This window comes from Nestor notabilis, unplaced genomic scaffold (genome assembly GCF_000696875.1).
Source record: "Nestor notabilis isolate BGI_N333 unplaced genomic scaffold, ASM69687v1 scaffold6170, whole genome shotgun sequence".
In the NCBI taxonomy this organism is placed as follows: Eukaryota; Metazoa; Chordata; class Aves; order Psittaciformes; family Psittacidae; genus Nestor; species Nestor notabilis.
The window spans coordinates 84,654-100,447 of record NW_009909594.1 but is presented as its reverse complement, the minus strand read 5'-3'; the positions used below and the strand labels follow the sequence as shown (position 1 = coordinate 100,447).

Here is a 15,794-nt window from a genome sequence, read left to right as displayed (position 1 = left end):
CCTAACTATTCTATGATTCTATGATTCCATAATGCTAACCAAAAAAAATCATGATCAAAGCACTGCTCTAATCATAGGTTACTGTTTTCCAGTAAAAATACACCTTCTGTTCTGACCATTACCTTATTAGATGTACCTTGCACTAATTTTATTGTATGAGTATGAGGTGGACTAGACATGTAGGAAAACCATTATTCTTTACTGCAAGGGGCACAATAATCATTCCTCAGTCTGCGTCTGAACAGCTTAATCTCCCACAATATATAGTCCTGGAGAATATCTTTTTCTTGAATATCCACGCAATTACAAAGTGGGCTTTGAATTTATAATCTCTAGTCTTAAAATAATCATAACATATGTAGCTTTTTCCAAAGCCTAATTTAATATAATAATAAATCATATGGGGGCATCATACTAGCAATTGCTATTGCTAGTATGCCTTGCAGGCTATTTCCAAATAAAAGGTCAGTTTCCCACTTTTGGTAAAGGATTTTGAAATTCAAATCTCAGTTCTGCAAATACACAATTGACATTCTTAAATTATATTAAAATATTAAGGATTCGTACATTGGCATTTATCGTGATATAACCACTGATTTGGTGCATGTAATCTCAGATTAATAACTAAGCATCATAAGGAATAAAGGTGTCATGTTTGCGGGGGGCTATCCAAATTTGGATGGAAAGGAATGGATTTATTAGCTGCTTCAGATGACTCTTGTGAGTCTTACATGTTCTATGTGTATTTCTTGTATTGCAAAATTCAAAAATCCTTTCTCTGAACATCTGTCTTGCTGCAAGTGAGAAGCTTGTAAACTAAATGGAGGAGACTGCAAGTCTTTCTACTCTTGTTACTGCAGTTAGTGCTTTAGCTGTGATTGGTGACACACAACAGAACTGAAGTTCTCACTGATCTTCGCGCAAATTCATTGCAGCAGTCTTGTCACATCAGCACTTTCCAAAGACTTGCATTATACATATTTGGAAATTCCTAAAACATTCTTTTGTCAGAATGCCCCATCCTGCTCAGCAAATATTGTCCGAATATAGCAAATGCCACGAGATGGGAGCTGATGTTGCTGTGGGACTCGAATTGTGGAGCCAGCCTCTGCTGACATCCCAGTGCTGTTACTACTAGGTTTAATGGAGCTATGCTAATTTTTATGTTGTTAGTCCCTCACTAGACATACTCTGTTCAAAAGTGTAAATACCTAGAAAACAACCACAGTAAAGAGCAGCAAAAAAATGTCTTTTACAGTTGCAGCTGTCTGTGTATGTTATGTTCTACCTATGCATTTTAGGAAGAATTTGGCTTTAAGATGAACATGTTGGATATTGGTGGGGGCTTCACAGATTCAGAACTTCAGCTGGAAGAGGTATGTGATGTCCTGGAAGTTAAAACTCATTTTTATTTAGGAAGTTTAAATGTTTAACCTTCAAACTGCAACTAATACTGATAGCTGAAACCTAGTCTAAATCCTGTGTTCCAGTTCCTAAGATTCAATTGGTTTTAAATTCTTTATCATGGGTAGTGTAACCAGTCTGTGGAGGTCCCTGTTCACAGTGGGTAAATGCTGACTTGAACATGTCACATTTAAATTACTATCCTAAGCCTTCCATTTTACTCCAGAAACTTTCTATGGCAAGAACACCATTAGTATCTATCATCTTACCTTGTCACAAGAACCAAAATGCTCCCACGAATGGAAAGTAGTTTTCCATGCTATTCACTACAGTTCATTACACAGAAGTACACAGCATACTATATTTTGTAAACTATTTGTATTGTAGGCACTGTTACAAGTTATCAGCAGCAGCCCAATACTTGGAATCTGCCACATGATTTCAACTTACTTCAACTTTTAGCTGATCAAGACTACACACATTACACAAACTCACTGCTCAAGATCAGCCTTCACTACTGCATGTTCGCAAACAGAGAACATGCTTCTACTGTGTTTAATAGTAAATAGCAACTACAAAAGCCTGAGAACTGAAAATTGTGAACAAAACCCTGTAACAGGCAGTTTTAACAGCTCACAACAGCTTTGCTTTCATAGATGAAATGAGGTTCCATGAAACCATAAACAGAAAAGATTACACAATTAGTAGATATAAATTATTGATCATTTCCTGTTGTATCACCTGTACGCATTCATTTCTCTCTCAGAATATCTCACTATATAAACTGATACAATATCTTACAAAGTAGGATTCTTTAATCTGAAGAGGAAAAGGAGAGATGCTGAGTTCTGCAATTTCCACTACCAGAGTGATGGTGACAGAAGTAGTCGATGTCATTAATTAGTATACTTCTTAATTAAACAGCAGTGAGACTGAGTATATATTATACATACTTACAGCATCAAAGGTCAGGTTAAATCTAGTAGGCCTGAGAATCAAAACAGGAAACAGATCCCAGAGGCATCATCACTGAGTTTCAACTAGCTTGGACTCCTCAGTTATAATTTTGGTTTAGTCCTTAAAAGGGAAAAAGCAGCAGTAACACATTGGCCATATTAGCAGCCTTGCTGTATGTACAAGAAGGCTGTGATGAAGACGCAGCTAGGCATTTCACAGCGGTGCATTGTAGGAGGCTGAAAGACAATGGTCATATATCGAAACAAAAAGAGTTCTGCCTGGAGAGAAGGAAACAATTTTTTCACTGTTTGGACTGTCAAGCAGGACTAGAGGTTGCACAGAGAGGCAGGGTGGTCTTACCCTTAGAGATTTCAAAGCCTGACTGGTTAAAGCCCTAAGGAACTTGGCCTGATCCATGACTAGCCAAAGATGGAACTAGAGATTTCCTGCTGTCCTTCCAACTTGAATTTTCTGATGACCCTATTATTTGTTGCCAGGACCAAAGAAGAAGTTTCCTTTTGCTCTTCTGAAAGGCACTGTTCAGCTAATGGTAGGATGACTGGGGTAATCTTTCTGTTGCAGGACCTCTGCACGCACATTCTTAAAACAAAGACACCAAAAAAAACCTCATGGCCTTCTCATTCACATTTTATTCGTATATCAGCAACCACTGGTGGCTTCCTGGTTCACTCTAAATTTGACAGCAACTTCTCTGGGTCATCCCTCAAAAAAGAATCTTTTCTTCTGTTATCTGAAACTTTCTATCATGTCTGCTCTGAGCTCTTCTCATACTTTGCAGCTCCTATCACGCAGCAGATTCATGACTTACATTCTTCCTAATCGTCTTGTTTTAACACTTAATTCCAGTAGTTTAGCCTCAACATGCTCTATTGTTCCTAGAAAAGAAGCCACCAGCTCAACCTCCCTGTAGAGTTTTCCACCTGATGGCACATGGCAGCTAGAACAAGGCAAAAAGGCAGCCTACCTCCCTGCTGTCCAAACATACCTTTCTTAATGCAACAAGAAATAACATAAAGCTAACAGCTGAACAAACAAAACAGGTGCTCTCAGTCACAGCTTCCACTGCAAATAAACTACAGACTCTGGAGGAAGGGCACTATTTATAGCTCTAGGTTTAGGTGTCTTGTTTTTTGTAGGCCACCAACATACCCAGCAAGACTTCACTGTTAATTTCAACACAGACACTGAACTGAGCTCTCCTGCAATTCTGAAACACAATTCAATTTAAGAAGCTTCTATCATTTAAGTACATCTATAGATCTCATGTATTCCTTTCACAACCTCTTGATTTTTTTTAGCTTTTCTTTTTCTCTGTGTCTCTGCTGTTGACTCTCGGTATACGTGCCACTTTCACCACAACAGACGTTTAAAAGTCTCAAGTGGACTTTTAAGTACATGAGATTCTTCAACGTGATGTCACAAATCAGAATCAAGCTTGTATGAATGCTTTAAGTATGCCTATCACCATTTTTATCAGAATGCTGTATATTTCAATTTCAAACCTTAATAGTACATATTAATTTAACCAGAAAAAATAAAAAGGCAATTCTAATGACTGGTTTACATGCCTACTTCACACGTTAGCTCCTCATTTCAGGCCACTACAGAATCATTGCTTCAGGCAGAGGGTTTTCTAAGAAGATACTCAACAAGCTGAACTCTATGGATTACATATTAAAGTGATGAAATGTCCCACCTATCCCACGTTCAGTGTCAGTTCATGACTTAAGAATATCACTGAAAATGTCTCCTCTTCTTAGAGGAGATAAAGGATTATATACAACTATATTAAGTTCAAATAATTAAGGGACAAATTGTGCTTAGGTTGCTTATCCACAGTCTTTTTCCATCTGAAATTAGAGCTGATAATCTGTCAGACTTCCAAAGAAATTTACAATGCATAAAAATAATTTTATTTACACATTGCATTCAGAATTCTACCTGAAGGCTAAGGACACATGTGGGTACAATCATCCATGCAAGACAGTAAACTGGTTATGCTGTATCCTGCCACTCTCAAGCAATTACTTAAGAGAATATAATCTCACACTCTGATTTCTATCAGAAAGTTTAAGTGGCAATGAATGCAAAAACCGGCCACATTACGTGGAACAGAGGTTAAATGCCAATATGCTGCAAGGAAGTGATTAGAGCTTAACAACCTGCATTACCACTAGCTTCGAAATGTTGGGCTTTTGGTGGGTTTTGTGTTTTGGGGTTTGGTGGCAGGGGAGCAGGTAAGAGGAAAAAAAGGTAGTTTTAAAAACAAGGGTATTAGAAAGGCAAGTCACTTATTTCAGTCTTTTTCCTAAGTGGTTAAAAGAACTATGCAGCAGCTCCACAACCCTTTTTTATATGTACACCTGGGAAGAATACTGAATCCTGTTACTTTCCTCAATGTTACCCTGATGTGGTTTAGACCAGATGTTTAAATGTTACAGTATGTACATTTTCTTCTCTTCTTCCAAGGCAAAAGCAAAATAAGAGGAATATTTGACTTCACTCCACAAGAGACCTATTTAATAGTTTGGCGGTTATGTAAGTAAAGGTAGCTTGGCTAAGTCAATGTTGACGACATACAGAACGACATGATCCTAATGAGTTGGAAAATATTGGCTCTCATGAGATTCAACCAGATGCTACTGCGCTGAGAAAGCTACTGTATTATTGAATTTCATTTTTATGAGGTAAAATTTATTATTCAACCATTAAGGTATCCCACATGAAATCTTGCATAAAATAGTTTTACAGTTACTTTCTGGAAAGTAGATTTTATTTTAACTTTAAGACATCATTTACATGAGGGATTCAAATGCCTATTTGATCACCTTCAATAGAGAAATGTAAGGTCTGCAAGCAATTTTCCCAAAAATACCAGATTAATGGAACCGAACTGTCAACAAAATAATGAACTACCTGAATAGGACAAGGAAAAAGTGGTAGCAAGTTCCAGTTTTCCAGAGTAAACTAAAGCCATGTGTGACTGTGTATATGTTTTCTTGGCTGGCTGAGATGGTTAGAAAGTGAGTGCTTCAGGTACCTACTAACAAATAATGAAAAAATACACAGTAAACTTATTCCATGGGATTAACTACACTCAACATTTGTAAGATCTTAACTGGCACTATTGTTCTAAAATTTTGGTATTTTGTGTACTTATTTTTGAAAAATAAAGTGTAATATTAATTTTAAAAGAATTCTATTAACATCAATGCATCCAATACATCTACTTGCAAAAATGCAGTAAGCATAATGCATTTCAGATTCACATTTGTTTCCACATTTTCAGTGGATGAAATGCAAAATCAAGATACTTCAAACATGTGCAAGCATAAGAACTAACATATAATTGAACTGACATGTAACCTACTGTTGTGGTTGTATACCAAAAGGATTATAATATAAAACCACAACACAAACGTAGAGCTCTGTGGGAGCTTTTGTTCTTTTTTTCTATTTTAGATGTAATGCATTATCAAAAAGTTCCTAATCCCTTTTTCTTCACCCATGAAACAGAGCAAGGAGTTATTTGCAGCTGTTTTATTTATCCATTTCTTATTTTGCACTTTGTCTCTTTGTATTCCTATCTACTATTTTAAATTTTCTATTGCTTTTGTTCTTGCACAACTCCTGTTTTAGGCAGCATGAACTTTTCTTGTACTTTTTAATAGTAAAGCCTACTCATTGAAGTAATAAGTTGCATGGTCTATATTTATGTAATTTTTCTTATTGTCTTGGCTTCTCTGAACCTGAAAAATACCAGCTGACATTTGAAAACATCTTCTGCCATATAGACATTTAAAACTACGGATTACAAAAGTGCTACGGTGTCACTGCAATGAAGGGAGTCAGGTGCTTTCAAAACCCCATTAAGATATTACCTGTATTTTTAAATTCCAAATCAGTCATAACTAAAAGTCTGTTCTTAGCAGAATTAAACAGCCTCAAGCTAAGGCAAGCAAAGTATTTAAGAATATTTACAATAAATATCTAGTGTAAAAATCATACAACTTTCTTGCAATACTGATATGATGAGTCCTTCACAAATTGTGAGCTCCATCAGCTAGTCTCAGTACCATACTGATCTTTTTACTGTAGTTTTCAGATAACAGACCTTATTAATACGTATGACAAACACAAACTTTAAGTAGTACAGGCACTTCATTCTTAAATTTTGTCAGAAACCAAACACACACAACTTCCTTTTGAGACTTCAAAACTTGCTTTTTCAGACAGCCTGCCTCTGGACAAATAAATCAAGAGAAAGTCTCAGACTATTTGATGAAGACAGCAAGTCTAATAACCATCAAACTATGAATTAGTTGACAACAGTGTTTTTCTCCTAGTAGAAAAAGGTTTCTGAAGAGCGGGGGGAGTAAGGTAGGTGGGGAACACAAGATTGCTAATCTTCAAGCATTTTTCACTCTTGGTATTCCATTAATTTATTCCCAAAAAGAATTTGTACAGGGAAGAGGCTGAGTTTGTTCTGAATCCCTACACCACCTTCAGCCTAAAACAGTTCTCAGTGAAGTTCTGGAGCAGAAAAACATTTCTGCTCCAGACAAAAGACAAAACCGTAGGACAGAACCCCACACACTAGCTATAAATTCTGTTCCTATGTTTGTGGAGCTACACAGTGCAGAGCTCCCTTTCTAAACTACATCCAGAGAACATCTTTCAGCAGCTACCCAGCAGACAGGTTCCCAAAGAGGCCTTCATACCTTGAGAGACCCTTCACAGCCTGTCAAAGGGCCAATAGTCATGTGTTCTTCTGTGATGTTTTCTCTTCTTCCTGCAACTCTTGTATATGTATTTGTTTCCCTATTAAATTTTGGCTTTCTTAACTTTTACTTCTTTTCTACATTAACGCTCTCTGAATGTTTCTCCTCTTGTGTTGTCTTCCCCTCCATATCTCTTTGCCTTTTTTTTAAGCTGATCCTCTTTCTCCTTTTTTCCTTCCTTTTTTCCCCTAATTCATCTGTTCTTTGTCTATAGCATGTCTTAGCCCATATTGTAAGCATAGTTTTAGTGATGCAGTTTTAAAACCGGAGATGGCTGTGTTGGAAAATGCATAAAACTAAAGAAAATAATTCCTGATTAAAAAAAAAAACAACACCAAAAAACCCAAATTAAAATCTATGCTGAGAAGGTGCAAAGGGTTGTGGTATTACTTCTGAGTTCAAGTAATACAGAATTAATACTATGAAGGCACATCACTCACTAAAAGCACCTGGCACAAAGCAGCAATAAAGTCATAAGAAGCTTAACAACAACTGCTTCAGCCCAGTAACTCTCCACAGTCACCACACAAAAAGTGGTAATACAGACAGACACAGGCAGTTGAGAAACATGTAGCCTATGTAAACAAATAACAAACAGATCTGAGACAAGCTACATACAACGAGTAAACTATTGAAGAAAAATCTGAAGTCAGTATATTTTCAAAATTGGCATCTGGAATGGTAATGCATAACTAGAACATTTCTATAGGAGGGCACAATTTGTTCACAAAGGACAAAAAAAGCATGGTGGTGTACTTTGTATGAAGGATGTATAAAGTCCTGTGGTCCAGGCTTTAGGCAGGCAGAGTTACTGGAAATCTCTGGGCAGGGTTTTTTAATTTATTTCTAACAGAGAGATAATAATCTAGATAAACAAATAGCTGTTTGTCCTGCTATATTTCTAATTAGTTTGAAAGATGGCTTTTAGAAGTTTGAAAATGTAAAGATAGAAGATAATTTGGGCACCAGCACTCCTGAAACCCACAGTTTCTGATATTTGTAACAGCAGAATAAAGCGATGAATTTCAAGAAAGATCCCCTGGGAAACAGGATAAAGTGAAGGTAAGGAGATCTTTAATCATATTGTTAACTTTTCCTGCAAGAATACTACAGCTTCATAGAAACAAAAATCAGAAAAAGCCAAGGAACAAAGGGATAGAGCTATAAAAGAAAATAAAGCAAATATGTTAATACTTGGATTATTTGTACAAAATTGATCAAAGAAATATCCACAACAGGATGAAAAGCTATTTTAAGTACTTCTGTACTACTTCTGTGCCTAGCTAAAAATGAACTGTGATCAGATGGAAACCACAACACCATTGATGAAAAGATTTCTATTTCTGTGAGACATTAGGTTATACAAGAAAAGCTCATCTGTACACCCGCAAAAATGCTCAGAGAGACAAAGGCAGGAGGGGGACCCCAAATAATACTCTGATAGGCTACTCCCATGCCCACCACAGGAGCCTTCAGCCCATCAAAGGCTGCACAGGGACATGCAATGGCAAGAGAGAACCCAAATCAAGGAGTCCTGAGGAACATTCATCAGCTGTTGATTTATGTTGCAGAAACTAAGCTGGATATTAGTAAAAGAATATCAGTGATTAAGAGATGTGCCTTGTTCACTGAAAAGTTCCTTGTTGACTACTTTATCCTCATAGTTACTTCACTAAAAAAGAATAAAAAAGGAAGCTGAAATTCCAAATTCTCTGTGTAACTACAGTCAGGTTTTTTTAGAAGCTTATACACATGTGTTACTGTTAAGGTGATACTAAGTACAAGGATGATTTTCAACAAGGCATGACACTAAGTTTTACACAAAGGTAGATTTACGAAATGAACAAAGCTAAGGATTAGGACTAAAGGGTAAACAGCAATTGTTTCATAGCCTTGAACTCAAAGCTACTTTCACTAGTTAATGCGGAGTACAAGTACAGAAGTATAAAATTTACCAGGTCAAGAATTAAGCCACAAACAAAAGAAGATCCAAACAAGTGTATTATACATTTCATTTACTTTAAGTTCCTAAAATATGTGCTCCAGATTTCTATTCTGCTGATACACTGCTAGCATGGTTGTATCACAGTTCATTGTACTGAAGGACTGAAACATGTTAAATGATGGAATGGGTTAGTTTGGAACTGTGCAAACCCTACGACCATCTGAAATTATCAAATGACCGTATTTTCACACTTCTCTGAAGTGTGGATTGTAAACCTGCTACCTTCAGAAGCATCAGTGACTTCTGGGAAAGAAGGAAAAACTAAGCATTTAAACAGTTATTCCAAGGGTTACACACCTAGAAATATAATAGTTCTTTTGCACCATCAAATCAACACAGATTTAACTTGAAAAGAGGACTGAAAAAGGAAAATAGGACTGAGAAAAACAGGACTGATAAAGTGTTCCAGTAGTAGTCTAATCGATCATTCTGCTTCAAGTCATGACTTACTACAGCTGAGACATTCTTCTAACGTATTCTCCAAGACTGATAATGATGGGGATTCTAAAAGATCTCAATTATTCTTGTTAAGTGTTTATTCACAACAGATAAACAATAATGGGTCTAAACAATAGTGGGTTTAAATTATTCTAGCCTGTGTAGAAATATAAAGAAAAAAATGTATTATCTTCTGGATGATTTTTATGCTCTTGAAGACTACGGTAAAGTGGTCAAAATCCTTAATTTACTCCACAAATCCATGGGTATTTTGCAAAAGTATGATGGTAACCAATTTCATTATTTATATCATCATCACTGAGACTTCCATATCTTCAGCATTTTCACAACAGTTCAGTAACATTTATTTATGAAACTGGATGAGAAACATCTGCAGCCCTTTAAAAAATTCAGTGTATGCCACTGATTAATAAAGCCCTTAATAATCCAGCCTCACCTCTGAATGATCTTAAGTTACAACATTGCACCATATAAGGTAGCAAGGGTGGATGTTTCAGATGAGGGAAACATGGAAAAATTATCCTATATGGGAAAATTAAATGCATCCAGCAATTGGTGCCAAGGAGTGAAGCTTGGTGGCTTAGCTTACATCCTGGATTTTAAGCATAAGCTGTAAATACCCATATACATACAAAAAACATTTTGTCTGTTAACTACTGCAAGTAAAAATGTGGATTTAAAGGATATAGTCATATGCACATTCACTAGCAGTGCTCTGTACAGTAATAAATACTTAACCAAAAGCATCGCATATTTACCTGAAGTTTGGAAAACCTCACTTAGTAAAGCTTCATTTACCACCACTGAACTGACATTTCCAACAGGGTGACACCAGCTCTGATAAATAGTTTGAAGCAGAAGGGTTTGAGCTCTTGTTGCCTGAACGGTCAAATTAGGAAGTTCAAATATGCATTCTGCTAGTGGGACATGAGCTCGCTTGGTCCTGTTTAAAATATTGAGAGAAAAACAAGGAAAATCATTACTTTGGTGCATAAAAATAACAATTTAAAAACTTAGTCACAAAATACCAGACTACAAGCTGTTAGTTTGTACGGTTGGTGCTGTGTCCCTGTTAAATTTCTTCTAAAAGCTAATTCTACTTACACTGAAATTCACCCTAAACAGGACTTCTGTTATATGATTTAACTTTACATCTCCCTCCAAAACATGAGAGAAAAAAAATCACATATTTTTATCTAATTATCTCCTGGGTTTATAATATTTAATAAAATCAATTCCAAGTGCTCACACAAAAATAAGAGCTACTCATAAAATTGTGCAGTTATTAGAACAGAGAAAAAGTCTATTCAAAAATAGAATTTTCTGAATTTTTTTTATTTACAAGCTTACAATGATTCACTAAATTAGGTACGTCCAGTTATCAAAGAAAAACACATACAGACAACATCTATACAACAAAATACAGAGTCCCACATTCCACATTTCTCCTCATATTCCATATTTGACTGACGTAGAGCTTTTTAAGTGATTCTGACAGTCTCCAATGCCTTTTTCCATATAACTGGGGAGTAGGAAAAGGTGGGAACATCCACTGGGAAGGTAGTACAACATAAAGGACATTCTGTTTGGAAATAAACTCTTTCGTGAAAATACAGTCAGCTATCAACAAGAAGGCTCTACCACAACTATAGTGAAGTCAAGTAAGTTCCCTTTTCTTCCTCATTTCTACACTATTACCTGGAAATAAGCAACAGGGTGATTTACAACATCCAACAAAAGCTGTAAAGGTCCTTAATATTGTCATATTGTCAAAAGATCTCGTCCCTCAATTCCTTGTCAGTACAGCTAACTGAAAACTATTTTCTCTGGAGCAAGAGGAATTAATGTTGTCACATGTTAGATACCTACAATATAAACAAACATCCATATCTAAGATGGCTGTATAGACCCTTTTAAGGTAAAAGGAAGGAAACCAGCATGTATATACGTAACAGATCCATTCGTTCTAGATCTAAGGATTAAATTAACTGCTTTCTGTAGGTCACTATATTTCCCACAAAGGGAGATTATAATAATTATCTCCACTGTGGGTGTCTACTCCATAGAATAAAGTTTCATAGATAAAACCCATCTACGAAAGCCAATTCCATTGCTCCTCACCAAAAATAAAAACCAGGGAATAAAAGAAAAACTGATTCCTATGAAAGAAGATATTCATGAAAGTTTCTCAGAAAATGGATGTAAATACAAATGAAGGCCAAAGAACAAACAAAAACAGATGTTGTAGACTTCTGTAATAGTAATCAGTATTCTTTAGACCAAGGTTTTTCAACCTCATAAAGCTTGGAATGAGGATTACCTGTCTGAAGAAACACCGAGAAGAGGGGGAAAAAAACCAGCAACAAGACTGAGTTGCAACTCACTTGAAGCTAATGACACAACTGTGCTGCCACCTTCAATGCCATTTGCAGAAAAAACATGAAGGAAAACCACTTCATGATCATAGGGGAGAATTCAGCCTTATGTTTGGTACCAGCAATTACCTTCAGAAGGAAGGAAAAAAATAGAAAGAGCAGCCTACTGTTTGAGTAAAACTATCAGTCAGCTGGTAACAGCCTAAAGTAAGCCACGGGCAACACGGTCTAGTCTGAGGCATCCCTGCCCATGGCAGCGGGGTTGGAACTAGATGATCTTAAGGTCCTTTCCAACCCTAACTATTCTATGATTCTATGATATCAATCAGAATTTTTTCCAGTATTTCTTCTTTTCAAGCCATGTATTGTGATTTTTTATTATCTAATTACAGAAATGCACTCTTTACATTTTTCCTTTCTGTTCTTTTTCCATTTGTTATCCTTTCAGATAACTTTCATCTTCTACTCTTCCCTCATATGTCTGCATATAATTTTGCAGGATTAAAACTAAATATTTCAGGAAAAAAAGTTGCTGAGTATTTCAAAAGACAGGTTCCCTGATGCAAGATGGGGAAGGAAGGAAGAAGGTAGAAAACTTTTTCCAGCAAAATTCAGGATGAACATGACTCTGCAATAATTCCAACTAAAATAACATATTTGCATTAACAAATTCAAGTACTTAAGGGGAGGAGAGGGGCATCTGTGAAAAGCTGTGACAATATGACAGCGGAAAAGGTTTTGCTTTAAAGGTTTGACTACCCATTTAATACATATTACAGCTACTGTACTGAACTATGGTAAATTTGAAACTTAAAAGTTTCACATAAAATAGTCCCTTACGGGTAGTAACAGTGTATGACTTTTTTTTAACAATATGCAAATTCTACACTTATTGTACTTTAACATTCTCATAGGAGTAAAGTCTACTGGTCCTTTTCAGGCAACTTTGGAGAAATGGGAAGTTGAAGAAAATAAATCCTTTTTTATAGAAAAAAAGAAAGCAAGGCGGGGGGAAGTACTGTACCATGTGTGCAGCAAATGTTGCTTAAAGGAAATTTTAACTAGACCTGGCTAGTGATGAAAGTACATTTATAATTCAGGATTTATTATAATAGTTTTGAAACACAAATAATGCATTTAAAAGAACTTAAAATACAAGTTTGCTACCAAACTGCACCTGTTAATACAGAAAATCCATCATTAATAAGGTACTGAGCTATATTTAACCAAGTTTTATGACCCAAGAGATATATTTAAGCAATAAGTGAAAATAAAAATACAAATAATTTTTTTTCAGTAAACCATGTCAGATCTGTGTTTCTACATTGTATCATTAAATTTGTATTAAGCATCTGAATATGACTTCAGATCAAAAGTCATCACCATTTTAAAACAGTTATGGCACATAGCTGGAGTCTAAAACCACTATTTAAACTGCACTTTAAAAGTGTAACAACAATAGAAATAATTATTTCTCAAATCTTTACGCTTAAGAGTTAAGATGCAGCTCTGAACATATGTTCATTTAACTGAACAGGTTAAAAAACTACCAATTCAAACACTCTTCTCTAGGGGAAAATAAATCCTAATGTAACTAGCAGGATAGGCTACTCATTAAAGCTGAACTTGGACAAGTTCCAGAATAAATTTAAGGAAATATGAACAAGCAAGTCTTGCTGTGTAGTGGCATGGAGCGAAAATGAATCTGTCCTAATTAAATGATTTTTAAATACACTTTGGTTGTACCCCAGTTTGCTGACAAACTGTAATACAGACTTGCTGAAATATTTGGATAAATCTGGTATACCATTAAAGAAAATAGTTTTCTTCACTGTTTCTGAATGAAAACATGAATTGGTCCTTATTATACCCCTGCATAGGCACCAATATAACCAATCCATGTATGTTCATATGCCTGCTATGAAATATTTTCAGTTTGTAGACTTCAGGAACAGCAACTCGTTCTTTTAAAATCAACACCTCAGAGTGACTGAAAGAATATAGTGGTGAACAGCTGGGTCCAGAGGTTTATATAGAGTCCCCAACTGCAAAGCTGGAACCTGCAAAATGTTTCCAAAAATTTAATTTTTGTTATTACTCATATCCTGTACAGTAAAATACGATTAGTTCATTTTTTCCAAAATAACAAAACCAGTAACCTGCTACTAGAACCCAGCAACTGTGCCTCAGAAGAACCTGAATGTAATTTAAATGCCTAAATAACTTCAGTCAGCATTTGCACACCCTGCCTCTTAGGCAAACAAAAATATATGCTGGTTTTATATTTGACATGACCAAAGGCTTCATCTACATACCTACAACAAATCCATATTTCTATTTAATCTGATCTTTCACATCAGCATAAAGAAAATTTAAATCTTGATGCTTTTTCTTAATATTTAAGCAATTGGGTAAGGGAAACAATGTCTAGCTACTTAACGACAAACATCGAAACTCTGAAGAGAGCCTGCAGGGAGAAAAGAAATGGAAAGGAAGTTTAATACTACAGTCCTGGATTTTTTATTTTTTTTTAACACAAGAATGAAGCTGCAAGTTAATAATTATCAAATAAATATTAATTACATGTGCTTTGGAACACTTCATTCCAAAAATATCTCCAAGACTGATGTCTTCAAAACCTCTTCTGCTCTTCTATAGGCTTCACTAAAATCTGCCTGACATCTTATGTTATATCTTACACAGAGGAATTTTCAGCAGCTGCAGGTGCCTTTGCCTCTTACTTGTAGGAAACGCTGCTACTCATACCATTTATTACAAGGGAGAAAACAATGAAGTTTAAGATTCATGAACTTTTTTCTTTTTCTCAATGAATAAAAAAAAAAAATCACTTTGTCTGTCTGAAAACTTTAAATATGGGATTAGAAGGGAACAACATGATCATTTGAAAACTGACTTCTTTATATCATTTTTTCCAATATCAGTTCTTGGAATTGAAATTGTCAGTGATGAAACATGTTTGTGAAGTGTTAATTCATATGTGAACTTCAGTAAAAACACAGATTTCCTTGAAACAATAGTGACAAAATAATGCAGGCAAAGTACAAGCTTCAATATGTTTTAGAAAATGAACAGAGATTATCCATTCTCTATTTTTGGTACAGTTTGTGTTTTAATGGAATAATAAAATTTAGCAGTATTCAGCAAAGCAAATATAAATGCATTCTTACAAGAACAAAAATAATTAACATAATCAAACAAATTTCTAAAAGGAAGAAACCATACCAAAAAAAATCCTTTTGAAAAAAATAATGCAGGACTCTGGACATACATGTTAGGGAGCTCTAAACTTGGATTGTTTTTAAAATCACTTAGTTTATTTTGTTACATCTGGACACTAAAAGTTATTAGATTAAAAATTATGATCATTACAGGCACCATCATCAGATAATAATACTGGTTTGCAAAGCAACAAGGAAGTGAGAAGCAGTGACCTCAGTGGGGCGGTTATTGTAACTTTATCTGCTGTGAGACATGAAAAGAAAAATGTAGAAGGCTGAAACAAAAAACAAACGACCTGGAATGTGAGGGTAGGAAGATCTTAATTTCCCTCAGCTTGAATCCAACCACACTAAGCATCAGATGAGTCTTTCCACCCACTGGCTTGAAAGTTTAAGAAAATAAAAGGCAAGAAAGCAGCCCATCTCCACTTCGAGTTAAGTCACTGCCTATGCACTTCAAAATACAAAGGATTTGAACTAAAAATTTACTGCTACCAACAAGGGGGTGAGGTTTCAAGTCTTATTTTTGGACACATGATAAACCAAGTTGGCT

At 35.5% G+C, this 15,794-nt stretch overlaps 1 protein-coding gene across 1 annotated transcript in view; it reads right to left on the bottom strand.

Annotated features, from left to right (window-relative positions):
• Positions 1 to 10,385: 10,385 nt before the first annotated feature.
• LOC104403584 (vacuolar protein sorting-associated protein 13B-like) overlaps positions 10,386 to 15,794 on the bottom strand; it is a gene marked incomplete at its 3' end in the record, with an annotated part of 89,465 nt that continues 84,056 nt past the window's right edge. The window contains exon 16 of the mRNA XM_010011812.1: positions 10,386 to 10,570. Within this exon, the coding sequence (XP_010010114.1) occupies positions 10,386 to 10,570 (185 nt within the window). The remainder of the gene's footprint in view (positions 10,571 to 15,794) is intronic.